We start from the raw sequence: 27028 nt of genomic DNA, 5'->3' as shown, positions 1-27028 counted from the left end.
GTGTCAGCCCCAGGTGGCTGCCCTGCACCAGGGTCACTTACAATGTGTCAGGAGCTACGGAGTGTGGCTGGTGCTCAGCGGAGGCCCCAGAGAGTCCTGAATCCTTGTCAGATGCGAGCTCACCACACCTGAGAGGCCTCCCTGCTTGCGAAGCAGCCACAACCCCTGTTCTGTGGGAGGCCGCACCCCACTCCCAGGGCAGCCCACCGCTTACTGCCCCCTGACTGACAGGCACTGAGGCCTTTGTTCCTCCTCCTGTATACAAACAGAATTAGCACCCCTCCCACCCTGTTTATAGGGACTGGTCCAGCTGCTGACTACACTCCAGGGAGGGGAACAGATTCGCATGCCTCTCCGCAAAGGCTCTCTGGAGTTGACTTTCAGAAGGCAGCCAGGGAGCTGCTCACAGGGACAGCCTGAGGAGGGGCCAGAGTGGGCAGAAGCCCTACTTTCTACTAGGCCTCCTCTTGTACCCTGTGACTTTCTTTTACCAGGACTATTTATAGTGTGACCTTACTGTACGACTTTTCCCTTGTTTAAGCAATGAGCCAGGCCTCCACACTCGGGGACAGTTCAGGGGTCCCCTGGGCCTTCCTCCTCCCTCGTTTGGTTAGCACAGGAGCTGGTGCTGGGAAGGGAAGACGCCCACGGTCTCTTATCCAGGCCATGCCACAAAAGCCTCCAACCACCTTCCGCTTTCCTGGCAGACAACCTGAATCTGTCCATGGGGCCGGGGCTGGGGCTTGCTGGGAGGCCAATGGGACTTTCCTGGGCTGAGCAGTCAGAGCTGTGAGGCCCAGCACCAAGTGAAGGAACATTCTGGGCAGGAGGCGCCAGGGCTGACAGGCGGAAAGCCTCGGCACAAAGGGTGACAAAATGGGACAGGACCTCCTCACACGTGTCTTCCCCCTGCAGCCAAACAGTTTGAAAATGGGGCCCCTTAAAGAGCTCTTAAGTGGAACACCCCAGGTCTGAGCACCTCAGCCCAAGTTTTAGCCTTCATGGTCACTCAAAGCCACCAAGGAAGCTGGCAAGAACTGGTCCATCCTCAAGGCACCTTGACCTCCTGTGCCCTTCTGTAAGTATAAGCCAACGTTGCTCACGCTGTCCTTTACTTACTTGTTCATCAGAACCTCCAGAAGCAAAATACTCCCCCGTTCTTGAAAAGGCAACAGTGGTGGCTGGGCCCTATCAGAACAAACAGAAAAGAACAAACACCAAAGGTCACTCTAGCTTCTAAAAGCACAGGAAGAAAACCAGCTCATGAACAAGAGCAGCGGGAGGACCGAGGGCTGGGCCTCATGGAGCCCCTAGTCCTCCCCAAGCTTTCGCAGAGGCACCTGTCAGAGCTCAGCCTCGAGTGTCAAGGCTGAGTCCTCTGTTCCCAAGCACCACTGACAGCACAAGGCCAGGCCACAGGGTCGTGGTGGGCAGGGAGGAGTGAGCAGGACAGTGGACACTGACAGCTCTGCTGGGTTGACATCACTGTCCCCACTTCCCAAGGGCGAGCTGGAGGTCAGAGAGGTGCCCTGACTCATCCCGGGCCTAGCACCGGCTCCAGAACCTGGTCCTCCTGGCCTAGGGCTGTGCTTCTTTCTCCCCCACACCGCCCTATAGCCGAGCAGAGAAGCGCATGGCCCCAAGCAGGAGCCGATGAGCAGAAGCAGGGTGCTGTCAGGGAGTCCAGGGGACACAGGAGGCCAGAGCAGGGCAGGAAGGGGGCTGGGGAAGGGATTATCAAATGTGCCTGAGCACAGGAGCGACAAGATACATCCCCCTAAAATGCACGTCACCTGCCTTATGTTAGGACCCTGGAGAGAGAAAGGCCCACTCTGGCTTCCCCGGGGCTGAAGGTCTGGATGACTGTGGGAAGGGGGATGCCAGATCAGCGCAGGCAGCACTGGAGGGCCCGGGAGCACATCCAGGCTTGGAAGAGCAGGGCATGGTCTCCTGGGAAAGGGGGAAGGCTCTTTCCCACACGCCTGACATCCACAGCAGAAAGATGCCCGAAGCGAGTCTGTTTACACGACACGGTGAGCCACCAATCCCTCCTAGCCAAACAGTCCGTCTGCTAGTACCTGGCATCTCTCAAGCAAAACCAGAAAAAAGAGCTTCTCTCCTAACTGACGACAGCATGGCCCCCGTCACAAAGGCCACCTCTGTTCTTCCAGACCAGAGCAGGGAGCAGCAAGAGACCCAGCTGCCCAAGTGGGTGCCTCTGGCCATGGGCAACACTAGAATGCACCTTCCGCTCGATACCAGAAAAGACCAGACAAGTTATGGGCTAAAACAGGAATCTGTGGGCTTCTGCCTGCCCAGAGAGGACAGGCAGGTGGAAAGCCACCCCCCGGGCCCAAGCATCCTCAGCAGGACGGAACATTCTTCCACTTCCTGAATCTACCCATGGCTCCTCCTCTCCAAGATGCCCATAATGAGGGTGCTGAGGAAGAAGGTAGTACGGGGCCATTTACCACTGCTGTGCACTAACCCACTTAATCTCCGGAGGATGGTTTGCATGCTGACCCCTCCCTACAGGTGACATGTCCCAGAAGGGAGACCAAGGCCTGAAAGGTCCTGCCCCTTTCCCCTGCGCCTCTCCCCACCTTCTCTCACAGGTGGGGCTCCAAGCGCCCGGGGATCAATGCAGCCAGGGAGCCCTACCTGGCCATCCAGTAGGACAAAGGAGATCCATCTGTATAACTGAGAACGGTGCAAAATGCCAGCTGCAAGGAATCACGGGCTGCCAGGGCGGGGCTGAGTGCAGGAGGGGGAGGGGGCAGCTCGAGCATCCCTGAGATACTCTTTCAGGGTGGCAACCCCCAAGGGTGAACAGGACTTCCGGGGTGGTGGGGGGAGAAAATTTCAGATGACTCTTACTTGATTCTTGGAAATCCTGTAATTTCCCAAACTTTGAATTCTTAAACAATGAGTATGTGGTGTTGCTATGTTAATATAAAAACAAAACAACAAAACTATTTTCATTCTGAGGAAAAACAAAGAGGGGAGAGGGAAAAGAGAAGGAAACCAGGGCACGGGAGTGTCAAAGGAGCCAGGCTCTTGCCTGCCTGGAACTCATGGAGGAATAGCCAGTTTCCACGAGGTCACAGCAACTAAGGAACCAAACAAATACTCATCAGTCTCCTTTCCTGCTGTCACTCAACCACCAGATGCCAAGTTGGGGACAAGATGCCGGAGGCCAGCAGTAGCAGCACCCCTGAAGAAGGCAGCCGGCAGCCTGCGGCTTGGTGGGGGGCTGGGACCAGAGAGCAGGTGCTGGAGGTTTCCCCAGAGTCCAAATGCCCAGACACTCCTGGGCTGGTGCCAGCAGCAGGCAAGCAGTAGCGGCAGGACCCCAGTCCTCCCCGGTAATGCCCATTTACCCAGAGGATGCTTGGCTCCTGTACCTTGCGTTCCCAGAGGGAACACCCTTCCACGGAGGCTCTCGCCTGTTTGAGGCCCACAAAGAGAGCTCTGCCATGGGCCAGAGCCAGCAGGGACTGGAACGCAGCCCGGGCTTCTCCACCACTGACAATCTTCATCCCACCCTTTCCAGGGCCCAGACAACCCCTGTCCCCACCGACCTCGCCAGACCCCCCCCACCCCGCACCGCTTCCTGCCCTCACTGGTGCTCCAGCCCCATCAGCCTGCTCACTGCTCCTCACCACAAGCTCCAGAGGGTCTCATCTTGCCTTCAGGATCTTTCATCGACTTTCGGCATTGAGCTCTTGATTCGATTTTTTCCAATCTTTCTCAGTTTTGAATCAACTCATTTAAGGCTACACGTGTGCCTCCGATTTACTACTTTAGCTACACCCCCAAAGTTTACAACATGCAGTACTCTGACTGGCAGCCACCTCCAGACGGTGTTTCCACTGTGATTCTCTTTCAGCCCAGCAATCATTTAGGCGGGCATTCTAGCTTCCAAACCACCATGGCTTGGGGCGGTGGCGGGGGGGGGGGGGGTCCCTTTTATCACTGACAACGATCAGATGGGATTGCCGTGATCTCTGAGATCGTTCTGCCTTCAGGGTGGCTTACTCTTTTCAGTTAGTCACTCTCGGTGCATTAGTTCACTGGCTCGGGCCAGGGATGGCGCCGAGTAGTCTCTGCACCAGAGGCAAGAGGGGCCTCTGCAGTGACTCCTGAGCGTGAGTCTGAGCTCTTGGCTGAGACTTCAGCAGTGTGCTCTGATTTCCGGAGGTGCCCACCTGCCTGACGTCCTGGTCCCCATCCGCCTGCAGGCCACATCTACTGGCAGAGACCCCTCACAGGTCCAACCAGATCCTTCCCTCCCTCTCCAGATCTGGCCAGTCAGGCTTCAGTGAGATGATTCTGCTCGGTCGTCACAAGCACAGGACACAGCCTGGCCTCCCACCCAGTCACTTTAACACATACTGTCTCTGCCTTGACAACCTCCAACCCAAGGGACCCACAAAATCTGCTTTCTTTGCTCTCGCATGGCAAAGCATCAAGCATCAATCAAGAAAGTTTAAGGGGGGAGGGCGCCTGGGTGGCTCAGTGGGTTAAGCCGCTGCCTTCGGCTCAGGTCATGATCTCAGGGTCCTGGGATCGAGGCCCGCATCGGGCTCTCTGCTCAGCAGGGAGCCTGCTTCCCTCTCTCTCTCTCTCTGCCTGCCTCTCTGTCTACTTGTGATCTCTCTCTGTGTCAAATAAATAAATAAAATCTTTAAAAAAAAAAAAAAAGAAAGTTTAAGGGGGGAAAAAAAAGGCAAAACAAAGGAACCCACAGTGTTTAGATCCCATAGGTCCTACTGATTCTCCCTCTCCAGCCCTTGTAGCTTGTCCAGGCCCTTCCGCTCTCCTCACGCCCTTCCACCTGACTCCCCGAGGCCCCTGTGCACTTGAAACTTTGACCACGGTGGCCACAATAGCTACGCTGCCCAGTAACCCACCCACCACCACCTCCCAAGGCTTTTGAAATGTTTTTCACTGGCTGCCAGCAAACAAACAGGAATGTCACACCACATGTCTCAAGTCAGAGGTAAAAAAGTGACCATCCAACAAAGATATGGAGACCAAGGAGGCCTGAGAAGCCCCTGGCGTGGGAGCTCTGGTCTCTGATGTGCCCAGGCTGCTCCTTCCACAACCCCCACAACAGGGACGCTCCTGAACTCGCTCGCCGACACCTGCCGTGGCTGACTCTTCTGTATGAGTAGTGACCCTGTGGACAAGGAGTGGCCTCTGGGAGGAGCTGGGGGTCAGGAATGCTGAGGCTCTCTCCTGACCTTGGCCAAGGATGCGGGTTCCCAATCCTCAACCCTGGGCTGCTGGCAGGGAACAGAAGGCCAGGCTGACCTCTTGGCTTACACAAGTTGAAGTAAATGAGCCGTTCTCCCTCTTGATGTGCTCTCACCCTTCCCCGGAGGTGCCCAACTATCCAAACTGGGTCTGAGCCTCCCAAGCATAAAAGTAATTCTCCAGAGTGAAATGATTACACCAGGGCCACAGAGCACTGGAAGAAACAAAGGGGGCAGGGCACTTTCTGAGAGCTTCCTTCCACCTGGAGCCACCTGAGGGGCAGCCCACGTGCTCCAGGCCACTCTGTCACACTGCCCCCTCTCCTCCTCAACCCTGCACCCCCCTTAATGCCACTTCCCCAGCCCCAGCCTCGGTTCTGGCATGGCCCAAGCTCCCAGTGACCTTGGTGGACCCCATACCCTGAGCCTGTGATTTCACAAGCACCAAGCCTCAGAGCACAGCCCCAGGTGTGGACAGCAGCCCTGGGTTGGGGTTCTAGGCCCTCGAGCCAGCTGGGGTGCACGGAACCACGTGCCCAGTGGTCCCCGTGCAGCTCAGTCACTCCGCAGCAGCACGAATGCCAACTGCCTAGCCAGAAATGCCAGATTTAACTCCCACCCACATCCCGCCCACCATCCTCTCCCAAATAGCTCTGGGGACTTAAACCAAATGAGCATGGCTCAAGATTATGTTTCAGAAAATACAGAAAAATAAATCTGCATTTCTAGCACACTGCCCCCACACTTGCCACATGGGGGCCTCACGCGGGGCATGGGGCTGCAGTACAACAGCTGTGCTCAGTGGGAAAGCTCTTCCTTCTCTTGCTCTCCCCTGCTGCAAGGTGAGGGATGCCAGAGGACACCCCTGTGTTCTGACATCCTGAAGTCTGCACTGGATCCAACAAGAAGCAGGGACCCATCTTCCTTCTGCTTAACTGGTCACCGCCGTGGCTGACCCTAGAGTGAGACCCTCCGGAGCCTCCGAGAGGGCAATGGCACCCTGGCCAGCCTCCTGCCAATATACCTGGCCCATCCTCTGGGAGGCAGGCCCTAGAAAAGACAGCCTGATGGGCGGGACTACTAAAGGGCCCAGCAGGCAGACCTGTGGACCAAGGCACTAACAGCCACACCTACTCAGAGCAACCAGCCAGGACAAGTGCGCTGAGGCAGACAGCCTGCACAAGGACAGGTATCAGGAGCTGTGTGGCCAAAGAGAAGCCAAAGCAAGAGAGTGTTTTAGGGGAGATGAGGACAAGCCCAAACAAAACGAAGAGCTAGATAAACCCCTGAAAGACCCTGTGGGTGATGGAGGGAAGGGAAACAGGCACTCCCCAGCCCCGAGAGGGCAGGGCTGGTGGCTATGAGCCGGGCCCATCAGAGACCCCTACCAGCGACTCCTTTTCCTACAGAGGACTGCCCACGCGGGCTGCCAGGACCGTGCCCATAACAGAAACGTTCAATGGCCTTTTAACGAGCGCTCACCTAGAGCAGCCTGGGATCCTTCCTAAAACCTAAAGTGGAAAAGGACCAGTATCTGTAAAAACCTACCGTGCCAGGTGCTGGGGAGTGTAGACACGTGCTCCCCTGTTATGAGGCAGACACAGCACTTCTTACAAATAAGGAAGAGCTCAAGGTCCTGCCCAACGTCCCAGGGTAAGAGGCGAAGCTGGAATGGTCTGACCTTGAAAGCCTTTTTCCCGCCTCCTGAGGCTCAGGCTTTTCGGCTGAACTAGGTGGGAGAGTAGCCGTAGGCTTTTCGAAACCAGAAACGGGTGGGTACAAGCTGTTTGTTCCTGGAGATATGGGGGTATTTCCTTAAAAAAGCTGGGCACCATCACCTGTCAGACAAGGCTGTGCCCCGCCCCCCAGAATGGCTCCTAGCACTCTCCTCAAAGACGCTGGCAAAGGAGACTGGTGCAGGCTCTTTACTAGCTCAGTCCGCTGAGAGAAACTGCCCTGGTATTCCTGGGGACAAGGGTGGAGGAAAGAAGGCAATGTGCCCCATCCAGGCTGCCAGTGCCCTCCCTACTGCGTCCACCCTCCACCTGGGGAGGGCAGATCGGCTGAGGTAGAGGGCTCCCCTCAGCCTGTCCCACCAGCCCCATCAGCTGCCTCCTCACTGCCGAGAGCCCTCACAGCTGGAGCAGCAGAGCTGCTGAGGGCCTGGGACCCCCGGGCTCCAGAGAGCAAAGGGCCTGCCCAGCTCTCGGCCCAGCACCCGGTGCTCAATCACTCGAAGACACTCATGTGGCAGCAGCCTCTGAAGAGCCCCCACGGGCCCTAGCAGCAGCCAAGGAACCATTCCTGGGTGACAGCCGAAGTGGCATCGAGCCCCCATGGGGCAGAAGCCTCTCTCAGTCCCCGGCTACCTCCCCTGAATGAGCCTTTGAAGCTCAGAGTCCCAAGGCCAGGACTGCAGGAGAGAAACACCAGAATCCTTGAGGCCCACAATGAACTTAGGATTGACATCCACCCCTGACCCCACAAAGGGAGCCAGCTTCACATGGGCTGATGGGCGCTATGGCCAACTGTGTGCTAGACAGCAACCAGCAAACTGCTGCTGTGGCCAGACTCCTGGGCTGATGAGCTGCCCTCAGTGCAGCATGGGAGACCCGGGCTGTCTCAGGTGATCCTGACCTTAGTTTTGGCACTTGGCAAGCACCTCCATCCCGGTGCCCTTGTGCCTTTAGGAGACCACGAAATGGCCTATCAGACTTCTAGCCTCAACCCAGGTCAGAGTGTCAGCCCCACAGCACTGCCTGACCTGAGCCTCCTTCTCCTCCCTGACCCTCCCTCACTGTTCCCCCAAAGGGGCTGGCTCCGGCCTGGCCCTCACACGGGGACAGAGAGACACTTCCTGGCATACACCCAGAGCGCCCTCCCGGCTAAGGACTGCCTCCCGCTGGCCTTAGCCCCCTGCAGCTGGCTCCTCTCGGCAGGCCTGACCCTGAGCCTGGGCTGTCCCTTCTTCCAGGTGTGGAACTAGAAGCACGAGGAGGTGCGTTCCACTTGGCAGAACAACTCATTAGCCTTCCCTCCCACAGCTCTTCCCTCCCATGCCTGGGGACTGTCCCAAGGAGGGCTGCCAAGTCCCAACCTAAGTTTCACGGGGTTCCCTCCTGCTGGACCAGAATGAGGTCACGCCGCAGGCAAGGCTGGAACACAAGCGGTCTCAAAGCCTGCTGGCCTCCTACACCGACCGGGAACCGCAAAACAAGAGCGAAATCACAACTCGACAGCTAAAAGCCAGACGTGTGAGGCAAGTGAGTAGGGTGGGAACCGTGGAGACCTGAACACCAGTCCTCGCCCTGCCACCTGAAGCTGCGTGCACCCCTACAGTTCCAAACTGCTCCCTGGGCCTCGGCTGCCCCCACCGGGATCGGAAGTACTTTCAAATCCACCGTCTTCACCTGTAGGACAGAAGCCCAAGGCACCGATGATCCACTCAGGAGCCCTGGGGTTGCTCAGTCCCATGCTTCAGGAAGTGGCTGGTGCTACCTGGGCCTGATGGGGCACTCAGCCACCTCCTGGAACAGAACATGAATGCTCAAGTCCCCGAAGAGTCCAGGTGCACAGCTCCCCGGAGAGACGGGCCAGGGAATGGACTGCACAAGCAGAGAGCCCAAGAGGACAACACGCCCGCACGGGGCTGTATGAACTGCCAGCTGTCCCTTAGCCTAGTTCCCACATCTCCAGGTTCCACAGCCAACAAACCACTGCGCAGTTTCCCTCGTTCCCTGTGTCACTTCTCCAGGAGAACGTCAACAGGTTTCCTTTACGTGCTCAATGCTGTGCCTGAACATGGCACTGGCATTCTAGACACCACATTTAAGGCTTATTAGGCTGAGAGGTGAGTTAACAGTTTAAAAGAGAACCCTCACACACTCTCACACACACACACACACGCACACACACACATCCCAAAAGCCCTAGGTGATCACTTGGCATGCCTCTGTTTGCGTGATGTTTCTGGATATTGCTTTTTCTTTCTGTGGGGAGTTGGAGGGGAGAGAACAATTCATGTGGTTTTAAAATGTCCTCCTGGTTATTGAAGAGCCCAAACCGGTTACACATGAGTCTGAACAACCGATTTGCCAAAGGGCTGACAGGGTGGCTTCCCAGCAGTTGCCCGGAGGCCAGATACTACACCTAGATGGGCCGGCTGCTGCGGGGAGGGGACCGGGGAGGGGACCACCGGTCCTGCACTCCAGACATGTGACAGGGAGCACAAGTGGTCACATGGGCTGAGGGGAGCAGGCAGCCTTCCAAGTCCCAAGAGAGCAGAAGAAAAGGCCCACACTCCCCGCCCCCTCCCCAAGCCATGGTCAATGGTCCCCACATGGCCGACTCAGAGGGCAGGAGAAACCAGAGCACCAGCCTAGACGCCTCACACCTTACTGCCAGCACGAGATGCATGAGCACAGCAGGCCTCCCTCAGCCCTCAAGAGTCCATCCCCGCTCTCCTCTTTGCCTGCCTCCCACTCACAGGTGGAAAAGGGGATGAACTAAAAGAAAGCTCTGGTCTCCGCACTCCCTGTCCACTTTGGTGGTGGCAGTTATGTCCCAACTGGAGACATTCCAGTGACTGGTCTGCTCAGCCACACTTCCTGACTGGGCACTGCAAGCGGCCCACCTCCCCATGGCCTGCCCACAGGGGCTAGTGCTGGTCAGTGGCCGCCCACGGAGTCCAGGCACTGGCTACACTGGTAAAAGTCACTCCGAGAAAAGGTCTCTGCTTCCTCCATTCAATTCCAGGAATTCGCAAACACCAACACACACACATACACACACACACATACACACACACACACACACACACACACGAAGATTTCCTCCCTTATCACCTGCCTGAGAGACACCTGTGGTTTCTGTCTCCAAAGGCATCTTGTCTGGAGAACCCCCAAGAGACCCCCACTCAGGGCAGGAGTTCCAGGCCTCTACTCAAATGTTGGACCCAAGGGACACTGGAATGGACAGGGAATGGACTGCACAAGCAGAGAGCCCAAGAGGACAACACGCCCGCACGGGGCTGTATGAACTGCCAGCTGTCCCTTAGCCTAGTCACTGAGGGACGGATTCCATGCAGCCCCCTGGGGGAAGTGTGACCATGTCCAGATGCCTCTCCCACCCCCAAAATTAACCCCTGGACTCCCTTCTCAGCTATAGTACCAGCCCCAGCACTTCTGCCAGAGGTCATATGTCCTGTGAGGGGTGAACCTGTTTCTGCATCTTACCCCACTGCCCAGGCTGTGAGGGGACCACAGAAACCATCCCCAGCAGGGGTGCCAAGAGAAGGGCCACTCCCTAGACCCACATGGGCCTCTAGACGGCACCTCTGCCTCCCTCCACACCACCGAGCGCCGGGCTGATGCCCTCACCTGATGCCCGTGGAGTGTGTAGAGCAGCCGGCCCTCCATGAGGTCCAGAATCTTCAGGGTCGAGTCGCTGGAGGCAGTGAGCAGGTAGTTTCCGGACGGGTGGAAGGAGAGGGCATTCACCGCTGCGCTGTGCACTAGAGGGGGGACGTCAGTCAGGTGCTGGCAGGAGGCCCGGGGATGCAGCCAGAGCCTGAAGATGGGCGACTGGGGCCGGCCGAGGCTTGGCTCGGGACCAGGCCAGGGTGGCCACAGCTCTGATGACAAGGGGAGCCCCACAACAGCCCCTGGGAGAGGCAGAGGACTTGCCCGCGCCCTTGTCACATGGGCTCCTGCCTGCCCTGTGTCTCCTGATGCCTGTCCTCAGTGCATGGAGCAGTTGAGCTGGAGCAGAACGAAGTGCTCAAATGTAGCGTCCACTCTGTCTCTCCGACCACTACTTAGGGGAAACCGAATGGGGGTTCGAGGCAGGTGGGCAGATGGTGAGACGCACACTCCGGAGCCAGTCAGGCCTGGCTTCCGATCCCGCCTCCCCACTGTCCCTCACCGTAGGACCCTGATCAAGCACCCTGACATGCTGTGTCCGCTTCTCCTGCTCTACCTCAGCACCCACGGGTTGAGGCACAGTGGGAAGGGGCCTGCCCATGAGGCCTCTGTCCCTGGTGGGCCTCTCTACTGCCCCGGCTGTCACCCACAGCTTCCAGGTCCTGCCGCTTTACCCACTCCATAGCTCCCCCTCATCTGTGTGACTCTTTCCCCTAGTGGCCCGGCCTGAGCCCCTCCACCCTGGGGACCCTCACTCTGCGCAATCCAGCCACCCCAGCCCGTCAGCTCCCCAGCTGTTCCACAGAGAGCTGGGAGACTCTTGCCCACCTCTAGCCCCGACCTTGAAGCTCACTGCTGAGTCACCTCCTCCAGGAAGCCTCCCGATCTCATCAGAGCCACCCCCTTGAATTGTCCCCCCAAAGCACCATGAGGCTCCGGTGGGTGCACTCTTCACCGCAGTCTTTCACGTTTCGGTGTAGCTCTTTGACTCGTGGCCAGGTCCCCCATGAGATTATGTGCTCTATCAGGCAGGGGCTGTGTCAGGTCCTGGCCTCCCGGCTCAGCACCTGACACTGAGCAGGACTCAGAAAGCGGCTGGTGAGCTGGACCCAGGCAGGCCATGTGGGGACGACAACATGAGGACCGGCTACCTTACACCTTCTTAAAGAAGTTGCTTTAAGAAGACCTCAGTGCCTTCATCCATGGCCCAGGTCGGGGACCCCAGTGAGGGTGAGATAACCGTGGCCTGCCGAATCAGAACTGCTGCAAACAGAAAGACAAATCCTAAAACCAGCCCCTCAGCCTGGCCCTGGGAGGTCGCAACAACCAGCGTCAGGCCGGAAACACACCCGCCACAGGTCGGCCGTCCGCAGAGCCCACGGGGATACAGGGAGCCCCCCAGACACCAGCCCAGCTAATGTGCCAGCATGCCTGCGGAGCGTGCGTACAAGTTCCCAAGCACACTTAGGGGAGACAGCCAGGGCTTTACATAACACAGCGTTTCCGTCTGAGTACTCTCCCGGCACCAGAGCTCTGCGAGCCAGCCTACAGAGGCACTGACAGGGGCTCCACAGAAACAGAGGACAGAGCCCTCAGCCTGCCACACTCCCCACACTCGAGGCCATCGGAGGTGGGCGAGGTCAGGGTTCTCAGTGTTTGCCAAGAATTGGGGCATGGAGAGCCAAAGAATTCAGCCCCAGCTGACCCCATCGGGAACTGAACAGGCAGGAGCCAGCCACAAGCAGAAGCAGAAAGAATGTGCGTAACATAGAATGTGACTGCCAGTACCCACATGTGGAAGGGGACACGCACATGCAGAGGGAAGTGGACAGAAGCTCTAAATAGAGACCTTCTATAGAGTCCTCTGGGGAGGACAGGAATATGGGACTTCTCATTTTTATTCTGTATACTTCCAGATTTTTTTTTTAATTTGGGAGAGAGAGAGGACACGTGTGTGTGCAAAGCAGGGCGGGAAGGCAAAGGGAGAGAGAGAGAAGCAGGCTGCCCGCCAAGCAGGGAGCCCAATGTGGGGCTCGACCCCAGGACCCTAGGATCATGACCGGAGCCGAAGGCAGACACTTAACCGACTGAGCCATCCAGGTGTCCCAGATTTTTTTTTAACCATCAGAATACAGTCACTGTTATTACACAACTGGGTAAATGATAAAAAGTGAATCTTTCCCTCCCCCCAAAGAGTGAGTCATGCCCAGGGAGGCAGGAGCCCAGTCTGGCTCAGCACCCTCCCACCAGCCCTCTAGGTCGGGCGTCTACAAGCTAAGAGCTAGGGCCCTGCACTCCCGAGTGGCCACTGATGCTCGCCAGATTGCTGCTTCATGCTGGCAGTGACGTGGGGTGGGAGGAGGGGAGCCCGCCACCCTCAACCCCTCAGCCCCCCAGCGGAACAGCTCTGCGAGGCAGCCTGCCCCACCTCTACCTCCCCAGGACCCCTTCAAATGCTGCTCCTGGCACGTCTACCTCCCTGCGCCTGGAGAAGGACAGGCTATCCTCATTTCTGTGGCCCCTGGCAGCCTGTCCTGGAATGAACACCACCTCACCCCAGCTGAGGCAAAGCTGGCAGAGCAGCAGAGGGAGCAGGAGGGTGTGGATCAGGGGAGGGCGAGCTCACGGAGTCCAGGGCTTCCCCGCACTGCCAGGGCCGCTGGTCAGGATGTGGATACCATGCAGGGCCTCCCAGCTGGACAGGTCTACCCCACAGAGGGAATCTCCCCCAGAGACAGGCACCAGAAGTCCTGCTCCATTTTAAACAGCAGGAATATCAAAGCCCTCCTTGCTGGGATGAAAACACCTGGAACCATTTACTCCAGAAGAGCATTCAGCCTGGGGGATGAGGATGTATTAGATACCAGGACCCACTGCCTGGCCCTCCCCATGCTCCTCCCTCTCCCACCGCCCCACCAGCCTGGGGCAGCCCTTCCCGCTCCACGGAGGTGGGAGACACATTCTAGGGAGGCCTCATCCGAACAATCAGCCCTGCACAACAGTCCCCCAGGGAGGCTCCCGCCATAAAGTCCCAAGCAGTGACTGTCCAAAACAATCCACTTCTGATCAAGCTCAAAGCTTCCAGGCCCTCTTCTTGCTTCCAATGCAGCGATCAGTGTCGAGTGACCGGGGGAGGGGGGGGGTGCCCCAGGGAAGACATTCCAACCCACGGTCAGAGACACGCCAACATCAAGATTCTACACGTCACCAGGAGCCCAGAGAGGATGGGACGGAGGCCGTTGCAGACCCTGACCCTTGCACCGGGAACTGGCCATCGCTTATGGGCAGCACGTGGCCTAAGGAGAGTCCTAGGTACCCACAATCCACGCTGCCCAACAACGCTGCATGTACAAGCCCTCCGCAAACCCAGCCCACTCCCCAGTGGGCTCCAGATGGACCAGGGGGCCCGGAGAAGTCCCAGGCATCCACACAAAGCTACCCAGGATGCAGCTTTGTAAGGAGGTAGCTTTGTAAGGCAGGCCACACCAGGCCGAAGCCCAGTCCACCACCCTCACAAAGGGCTCGGCTCGCTTCACCTGGGGCAGCTTCTCACAACGTGCCACTGGCGTCACCAGCGACCTTGGGTTTCCAGGGGCCACGGAGTCACACAATGACAGTGCTCTGATACCAGCAGGGAAGGGTGCTCAAAACCTGCCTCCGTGTGAATGTCCCACAAATGCCCACTTAGGGATGCCATGTGGGAAGGCCAGGTTATGTGGGACAGTGCTCTGCCCTCCTGACCAATGCTTTTGGTCTCCAAATGTCAAGCAAAGAATACAGGCCCACCCCACTGACTGCACAGCCCCCTGAACACCCTCCACGACCACATCTGGGGTAAGGTGGAGGGGTGTGGTAGGAACCAGGGGACAGAGAACCTGGGACTCTGAGCTCTAACTAGAATGTTGGGAGAAGGCAGAGCCACGGCCTCCCAGGGACCTCAGGAAGCAAATCACGAGATTCAACATGGTGTAAGGAAGGCAGCATGTGGTCGCTACACTCAGAGGCCTTCCGTTGGAGATTCAGATCCCCAGATTCCCAGCTGCGGGACCATGGGCAAGCCTCAAACTGCCCATCTATGAAATGGGGAGTAGCCCTGTCCTGTTCGCCTACCCCCCACCCCCAGCCCATCACTGGACAGCGGACCCGCACGTGCCTGTGAGCCACAAACCGCATTATGAGTTCCGGATGGGGGTTGCTGCTCAGATGTCTGAACAGCCTTAATGTGGGCTCAGAGCATATGGAGCTGAACCCACCTCCGTGGGGCCTGGCACCCCCAGGGCTCCAGCAGCCTCACTGTCTCCTTGCTGAATTGGGAAACCAAAACCGCTCCCCACACTGACAGGCTAGAGCCAAGAACTCCTTGCCTGAGACAAATGGTGCCAGCTGCCTGCTGTTGCCCGAATTAAGTCCTGAAGACCCAGCAAGGGACAGGAAGTGTCCTCTGTGATGCACGCGACCACGGGGCAGCTGGACATGGGCAGGCGGGGCTTGCTGACCACACACAGTCCCAGGAATCAAAGGGTCTCAGAAAAGCCCGACAACCTCACGTGCCCCAAGCCCACCCAGGAACACCAAGTACTCATCCAGAGTCACCAAGAGAGACATGAGATGTCACGGCAGCCTTAAAAACATTCCTCCAGGGGTTGGGAACCAAAAAGAGTTCAGGCATGTGCTACCAGAGCGCCAGAAGTCCTTCTCGGGAGCCAGCCTCCAAACAGAGCCCCAGGTCCTCTAAGGATGAGGGAGCAGCTGCTATGAAGGGGTGAGGGGGAGCCTCACAGGAAGAAAGTTTGGCCATGGAGCCCTTAAGGGAAGCCGCTGGACCTAAGCAGACCTAGCCATGCCCTCAAGCAGCAGAAAGGTGAGGGCTCCGTCCCCCAGAAATTGTCCTCAGATCCACCAGGCTCTCCTGGAGCCCTAGAGGGTGAGCTTAGAGCCAGTGGAATGAGTTTGCTGCCCCATGCACCATGCACTGGGCAGGGAGCTGAGGAAACGCCGGGGTATTCCAAGCCCCCCAAGGCATCTGATCCATACTGGGGTGGCTTAGGAACAAGACACCGGTGGCTCTGTCATAGGAGCAAAGGACAATAGCAAAAAAAAAAACCCACTGAAATCTCTCTGCCTGAGCCTGTTAGCCTCATGCACCTCGGGTCCCCTCAGGACTTGGCTCCTGGTACCACCTGAGCCCTCCCACCACCTCCCCAGCCCTGCCAGTCACTGACCTCCCAGGCCCACCCACTGCCAAGACTGCCCCCTCAAGAACTCCAGGGACCACTCTCCAGCACCCGTCACCCTCCTCGACTGCCTTACATCATTCCTCCTCCCAATCACACTCTTCAGGAGATGCTGTGCTCCTTCGTGCCTCTGGCTCTGCCCCTTCAGCCCTCCCATTCTGGGAGAGAGGGCTCCTACCCCTCACTCTGGCTGCTTTGTGAACCTTCCATTCTGCAGCCCCTCAATCGCAGGGACCCAGGATATGGCCTCAGCCCTTCCCAAGCCCCCCGATTCCTGGGCCCAGCTGGCTGCTCAACCCACAGCATGACCTCCTGACTCCAGTCAATCTCCAAAACCTATCCCTCTGGGCCCAATCCCCGCCCCATTCACATACCCAGCCCTCACTCAGACACTGGGTGCAAGCGGCCCACCCACCAGTCACCCAGATGCATCAACTCCGCCCCCCCCCCACATGCAGACCTCCCAGCACTGCTGTCCTCCCAGACAGACCTTCACTCCTCGAGCAATGGGACCAGTCCCAGCACGGCCAGCCAGACTGCATCTTTGGGACCATAGGCCAGAGTACAGCATTCAAGGTCCTCCCCAATGGGTACCCGCTGGTGTATTCTACAAACCCAGACTCATGCTCCTGATCCATCAGAGGTGAAGCTGGACCCTCCCAGGGTCGCCTAAACATCCTCTCCCCTCAGTGTCAAGACTTATGTGATGAAAAAAAGTTAAACAAAAAATTAAAAGAAAAATACTTCTGTTACAAACCACATTTCCAGGACTCATGTGGATCCCCCCAACAGAGCTTCACAAAACCCATAAGGTATTATTACCACCCCAGTTACAGATAGGAAAGAGCCTATACTCCCAACCTGCAGTGCCTCGTCACCTTCCCTTCCCATCTCTCCTGACCCCACACTTAGGAGCGCCTTCCGGCCCAGCACTCCTCCACACCTACCAACCATCCCCTAGTTAACCATGCAGATGTGCCCATTCTCTAACCCAGGCCTGGCCCAGAGCAGAAGAGAGGCCTCTAAAGCCTGAAGGAGGGGAAGGAGACTTGTAGTCTCCAAGTAGAGGGCAGACGCATAGCTGCTCTGTTTTGGAAGCTCCATCTGGGACAGAGGCTGTAACAAACACCGGGCTCTGCTGAGGAAGGAACCAGTTATGCGGCTAGCCCCTGCCACCTGGTGGTAGTGTAGGGCAATGCAGGCCAGACTCCCTACTCCGGGATTTCCAGGCAACTCGGGTACCATGAACACAGTACCTGGTTCCAGACCACCTTGTTACCCTACAAACACCATCTGCAAGGGAGACCCCATCACTGTCCCAGGGGACCCAGAGGAGTCAAGTGACCTGCCTAACATCACGAAACTAGGAATGCAGAGACTGGCTGCAGAGCCCACCCTCCACCACGTGCTTTTTAAGACCAGGAGCCTCTCCCTCTTCTTGGAAGATCTTCTCACCTCGGTTACCTCAAGAAAGTGCCATCCTCAACATCTGAGAATCAGCTAAGAAGGGCTCAGAGCAGGTAGAAAGGAGAGCTCTGAACCCCAAGTCCCACACCTTTGTCCAGACACATCCTCCCCATTTTCAGGTGTGAATTCTGGAACGTAGCCCGTGGACTTTAAACTTAGTCCCAGGGGTGCCTGGGTGGCTCGGCAGATTAAGCCTCTGCCTTCGGCTCAGGTCATAATCCCAGGGTCCTGGGATCAAGCCCAGCATCGGGCTCTCTGCTCGGCAGGGAACCTGCTTCCTCCTCTCTGCCTGCCTCTCTGCCTACTTGTGACCTCTGTCTGTCAAATAAATAAAATAAAAATAAATAAAAATTTTTAAAAAAATGGGACGCCTGGGTGGCTCAGTTGGTTAAGCAGCTGCCTTCGGCTCAGGTCATGATCCCAGCGTCCTGGGATCGAGTCCCGCAACGGGGTCCTTGCTCATCAGGGAGCCTGCTTCTCCCTCTGCCTCTGCCTGCCATTCTGTCTGCCTGTGCTTGCTCTCTCTCCCCCTCTCTCTCTGACAAATAAATAAATAAAATATTTTTAAAAAATAAAAATAATAAACTTAGTCCCAAGTCAAGGACCACAGGTCCTCAAACAACTCCAGCTCTACCCCTCCCCAGTCTCAGCCCAGGCCCACGGGCCCACCCACCATTTTGCCCTTTGCACAACTCCCAGTTCCTCCCATGGACCTCGCCAGCTTCCTTCCCTGGCTCCATCCCCACAACTGAGGTGGCTCAGGGCCCTGCCCAGTCACACCTGCTCTCAAGACAGTTCCATACTCCAGTACCCTCAGCTAGCTCATTCTAATCATACCAAATCCGTCCCTCCCCCACCCCCCAGCTGGAGCCTGATGCGGCCCATGTTGACTGCCTGCCACTCTGCCTCCCAAGGGCTACTGCTGGATCAGGGCACACAGACCCAGGGCTGCCTCCTGAGCCTGGTCTCTAGCCTAAGTGGACCCTCCATCTGGTTCATGGCTCTATCTATGGAGGACACCATGAGGCCAGAGGTGGCCAAGATCGCATAAACACTGACTTCTTTTGACAGACCTGCCCCCTTCGCCTTAGGCCAGTAGCACAGGCAGCCCCTGAGAAGTGGCCCTTGAGCAAGGCCCTGGCCAGACATACCCCGCGAGCTCCTCGTTTCGCCCTGCAGCATGTGTAAGATTCCCAGACGGCTTGGGGGACACCAGCTAGTGCCACGATCCACCTCCAGGCCAGTGTTCCGAGCCAGCATGGCCACGACACAGACTACCGACCACAGAAGATCCCAGCAGGCCCAGGGCTCTTCCCCACTGACCGGGGCCATCCTCGGGGCCGCTTCAGCACCAGAGTGACAAGCCCGCCGCCTGCTCCCACCCAGCCCTGCCACGGCAGCGCACGGCCACTCACGCTGATAGTGCTGTAAGAGCCGGTGCGTCCGCACGTCCCACACCTTCACCGTGTTGTCCATGCCAGCGGCGGCGATGCATGTGCCACTGGGGTGGAAGTCCACGGAAGTGACAAAGCTGCAAAGACAGGGGCCGCCACAGGCTAGAGAAGGACCATCCGGGCTCTGAACAGACCCCCAGACATCCAATCCTTTCCTAACCATGCACATCTGCTCAGACTGTTCCCCAAATACAGAAGACCTCCCTTTTGCCCTGTTTCTTTACAGGGGCCAAGGGATAGCAAGGAGAGGGTGAGAACAGTAGCTAGCAGGTACCGGACGTGGACTCACCAGGGAGCAAATCCCAGCAGCCACTTCTAAATACAAACAGAGAAAGTGGTCCTCAGCCCAGAGATCAGCTGATGACTCCGGGTGTTCTGAGTCAGAGCTGGAGCCCTCATCAAAGCAGGAGGCAGGACAGGCCCTGCCCACTGAGGCCCAGCCCCAAAAGGCCAGCAGGACCCCAAGGCCGCTGGTTGACCTATCTCCAGGAGACAGGCTACAGTCCCCCAGTATGCCCACATGTGACACCCAGGCTGGCATCGTGTCTGGCTCTCCAGAGGAGCTTGGCCCTGGGCTCCCAGCTGCCTACTGGAGGAGGGCAGAAGCTGGGGGTTCATCAAGGAGACCAGAACAGGGGAGGTCCAGCTCCAGTGCAGGGCCCTGCCTCTCCTGATGATGCAGCACAATGGGAACCACCACCAAGAACTTACAAGAACCTGACAAGCCTGTCATTGATAAAACCATCACCATGGGTAAGTAACATACTAATGTGATGTGGAGAGGTCTGGGGTCACCTTCTTTGAGACAAGTCGCCAGTGTGAGAACTGGGAAGTGAAGGGAAAAGAGCGGCCCTAAGCATTACATGGCTTGAAGTTAGCCCCCCATATTTATGGGGATGGGGATGAGGCTGAACCTCCTGCTCACAGAGGAAAGAATCCAGAGACAGAGAGGGGCAGAAACGTGGCCCCACATAAGGCCACTGGGGCCCCTTTGTCCCTAGGTCCATGCTCTTCCTGAACACCTGCAGGAGGACAACAGCGTCCAGTGACTTACCTGCCGTGCTCACAGTAAGAGTGGACACACTCCCGGCTCGTCTTGTCCCATAGCTTGACAGTCTTGTCATCGCTGGCAGACACGATGAGCCTCCCGTCGGGGGAGAACCTGAACCAGGCAGGGCACAAGTCACACCACCACTGTGGGCGCGGCACGCTGTCCTCCACAGCCACCTTCCTGCCTTGCCCACCACCTGATTCCAGAACCAGCCAAAGCAATGCGCCCTGCTCCGGTCCTGAGCAATCCCGGGCAAGCGGCTTTCCCTCTGAGAGATGGGTAAGAATGGGACCTACCTCGTGGGGAGCAGGGAGCAGCGTTGCTCACACGAGGCCCCCAGCACTGCACATGGCATGTGGCAAAGTGTGTGCTGATGGCTGATGCTATTAACATGAAGGCGTCCCGAAGCCACCATCAGCATCGTTATCCTGTTCCCAGGTCCCGAGTTCACTTTTGACTCGGAGCACCATCTAACGACAAAAGTGTGTGGAGGTCCTAGGGACCCACCCACGAAGGCTGGTGTAGGTTCCACACTTGTTTGCTGGCCTGGCCCCTCCTATTCTCAGGAGCCCAATGGAGAGGCCTCTCGGAGCAATCAGGGACTTCCCAGGACACAGGTGCCCTAAGAACAAGTTAACTTGCGTGGGGTCTCCAGAAGAACACTGTAATAGGCCCAGATCTCTGACTTCCTTTGTTTCCCAGCATCCCCAGCCCTCCCAACCTCTTCCTCTGGAGCACGGAGATCTCCAGAGAAAGGATCAGAATAGCTGAAAGCAGGCACATTTACATCCACGATCCTTGGCCCCTGAAATGTCCTCTGGGTCACTTGGCCCCCATCCCCACAGCACTGCCCCACCACAGCAAAGGGAGAGCCAGCCTCCAGACCAGCCTCCTCAGAAGCCTCGACCCCCACCCAGCAGCTCAAGCAAAATCAACTTCTGAGTGGTAGACCGCAGGTTCAAATCCCAGCTCTGCCACTAACCCAGCGAGCGCCCAGGGGCAAGATACTGCACTGTCCTGAGCCTCGCTGTCCTCATCCGCAAAGTGGGAATGACACCATGTAGCCTGCAGGACTGCCGTGAAAAGGGAAAAGAAATCGTAGTGAGGTAGGTAGAAGCGACATCACCTTGTCGCTCTTGCTCCAAAACAGCCCCTGCTGATGTGCTTCCAGCCACATCAGCCCAGATGTGAGGCGCTCAGTCGTGGCTGGCAATGAACTCACTTACTTGCCACGTGTGAGCTAGAAGCTCCTCGACAATTCACAATGTGACAACTTCTCTGCTCCCCTTTCACCCATAAGGAAACTGAGGCTCGGGAATATGAAAGAGGAGCTAGTGTGCCCAAGGTCATGCTATACTGGCACCCAGCAGCACCTCAGGGCCCTTCAAGGCCCGGGTCCCTCTGAGGGACCTGGGCCAGGATGAGGCTCACCTGGCACAGCGGACCCAGTTGATGTGCTGGCTCAGGGAGAACAGGAATTTCTGGCGATGAGTTGACCACACCTTCACCGTTTTGTCATCGGAGGCCGTCACAAAAGACTGGCCATCGCTGCAGAAGTGGACACTCCTCACTGTGGCCGTGTGGGCACGAAACACGGTAGACTCGCCTTTGCTGCGGGGACGAGTACTTCGACTCAGGAAACCCAGAGCAGTGACCAGAGGGCCCGTGAGCACATCGATGCTCTCCCCGCCCGACAGGGGCCCCTCCCGACGTCAGCACAGGCCAGTCGCCCAGCCCCCCGACAAGGAAGGCCAGAAGCACCACCCACCCTGCCATGCATGAGCAGCATCAGATGGGAGCCCTGCCAGGATGGAAGCCGCAAGCCCCGAATCCCTCTCCTGACCCGACGAGGAGGGCCCCAACCGGAGCCCCAGCTTCTGACTGCCCCTCTTCAGAAGTGGGCAGATGTCCCACCGAGACAAGTCCAGAGCCAGGGTGGGACCTGAGTGGGGACAGCTCTGGCACCAGGGCCCCAGGCTCAGATAAGCCCTTCCAAGCCTGTAACTCACACATTGGGTATCCAGATCCGGACGGTCTTGTCTCGGGAGCCTGAGGCCAGCAGGTGTCCCGAAGGGGAGAAGTTCACACAGGTGACAGCGTCCTTGTGGCCCGCAAAGCGGTAGGCGCGTGACTGGGGCTTCATGTGCCAGACCATGAGGCATGAGTCCATGGAGCCACTGGCTGAGGAAGGAGGGATGCTGTGACCCCCAGCTCTGGTGGGCCTTGAGCCTCTGAGCAGGACGATGGGGTGAGGGGACAGGAGACAGACCACACTTCCAGCGACTGCTAAGCTTGGGTTTGGAGCATCGATGGGCAGTCAGCTCTCCGAGCAGCAGGCCCACAGGAGAGCGAAGCCAAGAGATGCCCTTCACATGCCAGCCCGAGGCTGCAACCCAGCGGGCCTCTGACAAAACTCATCCCCCATGGGGTCCCCCACAGTCACACCCTAAGGGTACTAGACAGCAAGTCCTCCCAGCCCAATCCAATGGCCTTTTACCATTGAGAGGGGCCAAGTTAATCAGAAACCTAGAGATTCCCCAAGATAGATCAAATGACTTCGTTTGTTCTTCATCTATAGTGACCAACAGCCTCTGGCAGGGGACCCTGACCATGGGATGAAGGGGGAGCCTCGTCCATAGAAAGAAGAAAGCAGGGGTACCTGGGTGACTCAGTCGTTAAGTGCCTGCCTTCAACTCAGGTCACGATCCCAGGGTCCTGGACTCCCTTCTTAGCTGGGAATCTGCTTCTCCCTCTCCCTCTTTCCTTCCCCTCCACTTGTGCGTGCGAGCACACCCGTGCTCTTTCACGCTCTCAAATAAATAAATAAGGGGCGCCTGGGTGGCTCAGTGGGTTGAGCCGCTGCCTTCGGCTCAGGTCATGATCTCAGGGTCCTGGGATCGAGTCCCGCATCGGGCTCTCTGCTCGGCAGGGAGCCTGCTTCCCTCTCTCTCTCTCTCTGCCTGCCTCTCTGTCTACTTGTGATCTCTCTCTGTCAAATAAATAAATAAAATCTTTTAAATAAATAAATAAATAAATAAATAAGTAAAATCTTAAAAAGAAAAAAAAATGCATTAAAAAAAGAAACAAACAACAAAACGGCAGCCATGACGGCTGCATAGGAACCTCCAAGCGACCAAGAAGCAGGAGTACTCAGCTGATGCACAAGGGTAGGGAGTACGTGGCTCTGCTCTTCGCCCTTCTCACTGGATGCCCCCATACTGCTGTGGACAACAGACTTGAGGACCCAAGGAAAAGGAGCCATTGTTTAGGGCCATTCCACCAGCCAGACCCAAGAGATGGCTGGGGTATATGCAGTAAAAAGCCCAGACCCTGGGCCCCCTCCCAAGGCTACATGCCCTTGGCAAGGCCCCCAGACTCTCTGAGTCTCACACTTCTGCATGCAGAATGCAGTTCACAGAGCCACAGAGCCCAGCACTCAGACAGTGGCCTAGACAAACCACCTGGGTCCTCACGGTGTCCTACTCCCCTCACACCACACCTCCCAGCTACAGACTCCACCCTCTCAGCTCATAACCTAGTGCCTAGGAAAAGATGCCTCCTCTTACCCAACTGCTTCGTGTTGAGACTGAAGTCCACAGAGGTAACTGCATCTCGGTGGCCCTTAAAATGCCTCTCCAGCGAGGGGTCCTCCTGTTGGAAAGCCAGGGTCAAATGTGTGAAACTTGAATGAAGAAGGGGCTTCCCCAGGGGTCAAGACTCTTCCAAACAGCCAGGAGGGTACAAAAATGCTCAAGGCAAAAAAAAAAAAAAAAAAAAAAAAAAAGCTCAAGGCATGATCATATATATATTAGGATTTTTATATAGCTAAATAACTATTTTTATATAGCTAAATAACTATAACTAACATACAGCTAAAAAACTAATAGAGCTAATAAACCAGTTAAGCAAAGTTGCAAAATCAATATATAAAAATCTATCGTGGGGCGCCTGGGTGGCTCAGATGGTTGAGCATCTGCCTTCGGCTCAGGTCATGATCTCCAGGTCCTGGGATAGAGCCCCATGTCCGGCTCTCCGCTCAGCTGGGAGTCTGCTACTCCCCATCCTCTGCCTGCCTCTCCCCCTCTCAAATGAATAAAAAAAATCTTTAAAAAATAATAAAATAAAATAATAAAAATCTGGGCCACCTGGGTGGCTCAGTGGTTGAGCATCTGCCTTTGGCTCAGGTCATGATCCCAAGGTCCTAGGATCAAGCCCCATGTTGGGCTCCCTGCTCCTCGGGAAGCCTGCTTCTCCCTCTCCCACTCCCCCTGCTTGTGTTCTCTGTCTCACGGTCTCTGTCATATAAATAAATAAAATCTTAAAAAAAAAAAAAAAAAAAAAAAAAAGGCCGGGCGCCTGGGTGGCTCAGTGGCTTAAGCCTCTGCCTTCGGCTCAGGTCATGATCTCAGGGTCCTGGGATCCGGTCCCGCATCGGGCTCTCTGCTCAGCAGGGAGCCTGCTTCCTCCTCTCTCTCTGCCTGCCTCTCTGCCTACCTGTGATCTCCGTCTGTCAAATAAATGAATAGATAATCTTGAAAAAAAAAAAAAAAGGTGAATTTTAGGACATGTGAGTATTTCAACAAAGCAATTTTTCGAAGAGAATGAAGAAGAAATGGGGGGCCTTTCAGCAACTCCCATTTCGGGAATCAGATTCTGCACTTTCAATCTCACTGGCAGCCAATGTGGGCCACTGAACCCAAAGGTCAGCCTGGACAGGCCCCAAGGGTCAGTGACCCAAGGGGCACTTGACCTCTACTGAGGTCAAGGAAGCAGCTGTTCAGGACACAGCTTAGGAAGACATGGAGAAAATATTCCAGAGACTCTTACCACCCAACAGCAGCTTCTCTTAGTACTTGAAGAGTTACAGTCCTGCCATACAAACATCTCCCCTTCCCTAAATATCAGAAACCTCAAAGAAGCATTTTGGGCACACCATGGAGCCCAGCAAAACCTCCTCTTGGTAAAAAAAAAAATGTCCTTGGGAACAGAGTAAGAGTAAGACCGTTGCCACCTCACAGAGCTGTAACCAGAACAAAGGCCCCCAGGGCCCTGTGCCCAGCTCCACCCCCAACACACCTGCCCCAGTCCCCCTTTCAACAAGAAAGGGAGTGGCAACTGGGAAAGGGCCCCCAACAGAGCAACTGCTACATCTGAACCTCTTAGGAGAACAAGAATAAAATAATGTCCACCTCTAGGCAAGTTCCGTTCCACCTCCGACCAGGGGGCTCCTGAGTCCTCCCAACACCCTTCCCACCTCCTCATCCCACCAGGCTCTATGGTTCCTCATCTCCCACAAAGGTGGTTTACATACGGAAAGAAGTGAGGAGGGATTTGTGGAAAGGGCTAGAATAGGGATCAAAAAGCTGGATCCTAAGTCTAGGCCCTCTGCTCTACAGAGCACCATCTGATCTTCCTGACTCTCAACCCAGCCCAAAGACCAGACATGTTTACACAATCTCTCAAAAAGAGGGGTTTGGGAGTGCTTCCCTCTGGAGGAACCTAGGACTCAGGGCGCCCAGCCCAGAACACAATGCAGACCTGAGCTGTCCCGTCCGAGCAAGTGTTCGCTCAAAAAAGCCCCTACCAGCCAGCCACTGCTCAGGATGGTGAGACTCAGGCCAGCGAGGCCCGGAGCTGGCCTCCGGCCCGACATCCAGTCGAAACGTACTAGTACTAGCGTCTCTTCAGCTAGGATGCGAATCCAGGGAGCAGGGACTTGGTGGTCCGCCGCGGCGGTCCGCCGCGGCAGTCCGCAAAGGGTCTGGCGCGCAGGAAGTGCTCACTACGTGTCCCGACCCAGCGACCCCTGCACAGACCGTCAAGCGGCTGGAGAACACTGGCTTGGAACCCGGCGTCCCACTCGCCCCCTCGCAGCCATCGCCCGGGCCAGGCGCCCAGAGTCCCAGGGGGGAGACTAAGGCCGGGCAAACACCGCCGGCGAGAACTTACAGGGCAAGGTGCAGCCATGGCGGGCCGGGGGCGCCCAAGGCGCCGGAGAAAGCTGCGTCGGCCGTTGCGGCCCGTTCAGTTTCCGCGCCCCCAACCGCCGCCAATAGCAACGCGGGTCTCGTCGTCACGCCCCGCCCACGGCGATTAAAGGAGACGCAGCGCGTCGGCTTTTTGACCCCAGGCCGGAAGCAGAGCTGTGTGGCGAATTCCACGGCCTCCGCGCACAGCACCGCCAGGCCAGCAGCCCACGGACGTCGCGGCCAAAGATCTCTGTCCACTGTCACTAATCCCCTGAGAAATGATAAAACGCAGGATGAGGCGTTCACGCCGCCCACCCCTAGCTCGGTTTACGAGGCCACGAGCACAGCCTTCTGGGAAATGCAGTTTCAAGACAGCGGCCACCTAGGGTATGTAGGAAAGTGGAACTACTTTTCCCAAGACACCTTGAGAGCCGGGCGGGATTAACCACGCGTAGGAAAGGCCTCAAGGATCCCGGAAGTGGAGGACACGTGAGTCGTTCTTTGGGGTTCTCTTAAAGGGCCCTTGAAACCAGGTGGTCGCCCAATGCCTTAAAGGCCAATTAGTCACCCCTCGGAGATTCTTTAAATGGTCCGCTCCTCCGAACTTAAAACAAGTGTCGATTTAAAAGAACACCAGTCCCTTGGAATGACATCCGTGGGATTCTCCATGGATGGAGAAACCTAGGTTCTATTCTGTTATTGTCATGCCTCCTTGTGTGACCCGTGACCTTGGGGGGAAATACCTCTGCCCAGGTCTCAGTTTACCCATTTGTAATACAGAGAAGTGTGACGCAGTCTGGGCCTCTCCAGAACCCTCGGCCCTGAGAAGTGGTTATAAATTACATGTTTAAAAGAAAAGGAGACATTTCTAGATATGTCTCCTAAGGCAAGGGAGCCAAAAGCAAAATTAAACTATTGGGACTACATCCAGTTAAAGAGCTTCTACACAGCAAAGAAAGTAATTAACTAAGGCAGAAGACAACCTACTGAATGGGAGAAGATACTTGCAAATGACTATCTGCTAAAGGGTTAGTGTCCAAAATATATAAGGAGCTTATACAACTCAACATCAAAAAATGCAAATAATCCAATTAAAAATGGGCAGAAGAGGGCGCCTGGGTGGCTCAGTGGGTTAAGCCGCTGTCTTCGGCTCAGGTCATGATCTCAGGGTCCTG

The 27028-nt window shown here is 56.6% G+C and overlaps 1 protein-coding gene across 5 annotated transcripts in view; it reads right to left on the bottom strand.

Annotated features, from left to right (window-relative positions):
• Positions 1-26143, bottom strand: part of POC1A (POC1 centriolar protein A) — a 69485-nt gene extending 43342 nt beyond the window's left edge. Inside the window, exons 1-8 of one of the 5 annotated variants that reach the window (XM_047692708.1) lie at positions 25834-26143; positions 23451-23535; positions 21894-22065; positions 21316-21495; positions 19888-19995; positions 18795-18910; positions 10637-10770; positions 1120-1188 (exon numbers count right to left, since the gene is read on the bottom strand). In XM_047692708.1, the coding sequence (XP_047548664.1) occupies positions 1120-1188; positions 10637-10770; positions 18795-18910; positions 19888-19995; positions 21316-21495; positions 21894-22065; positions 23451-23535; positions 25834-25851 (882 nt within the window). In that variant the 5' untranslated portion in view covers positions 25852-26143. Of the gene's footprint in view, positions 1-1119; positions 1189-10636; positions 10771-18794; positions 18911-19887; positions 19996-21315; positions 21496-21893; positions 22116-23450; positions 23536-25422; positions 25458-25552; positions 25807-25833 lie in introns of those variants that run through there. The other 4 variants (XM_047692674.1, XM_047692701.1, XM_047692682.1 and 1 more) reach the window with 4 other exon arrangements.
• Positions 26144-27028: the final 885 nt, after the last annotated feature.

Source organism: Lutra lutra, chromosome 1 (genome assembly GCF_902655055.1).
Source record: "Lutra lutra chromosome 1, mLutLut1.2, whole genome shotgun sequence".
Classification (NCBI taxonomy): Eukaryota; Metazoa; Chordata; class Mammalia; order Carnivora; family Mustelidae; genus Lutra; species Lutra lutra.
This window is presented reverse-complemented; position numbering and strand designations above follow the sequence as displayed.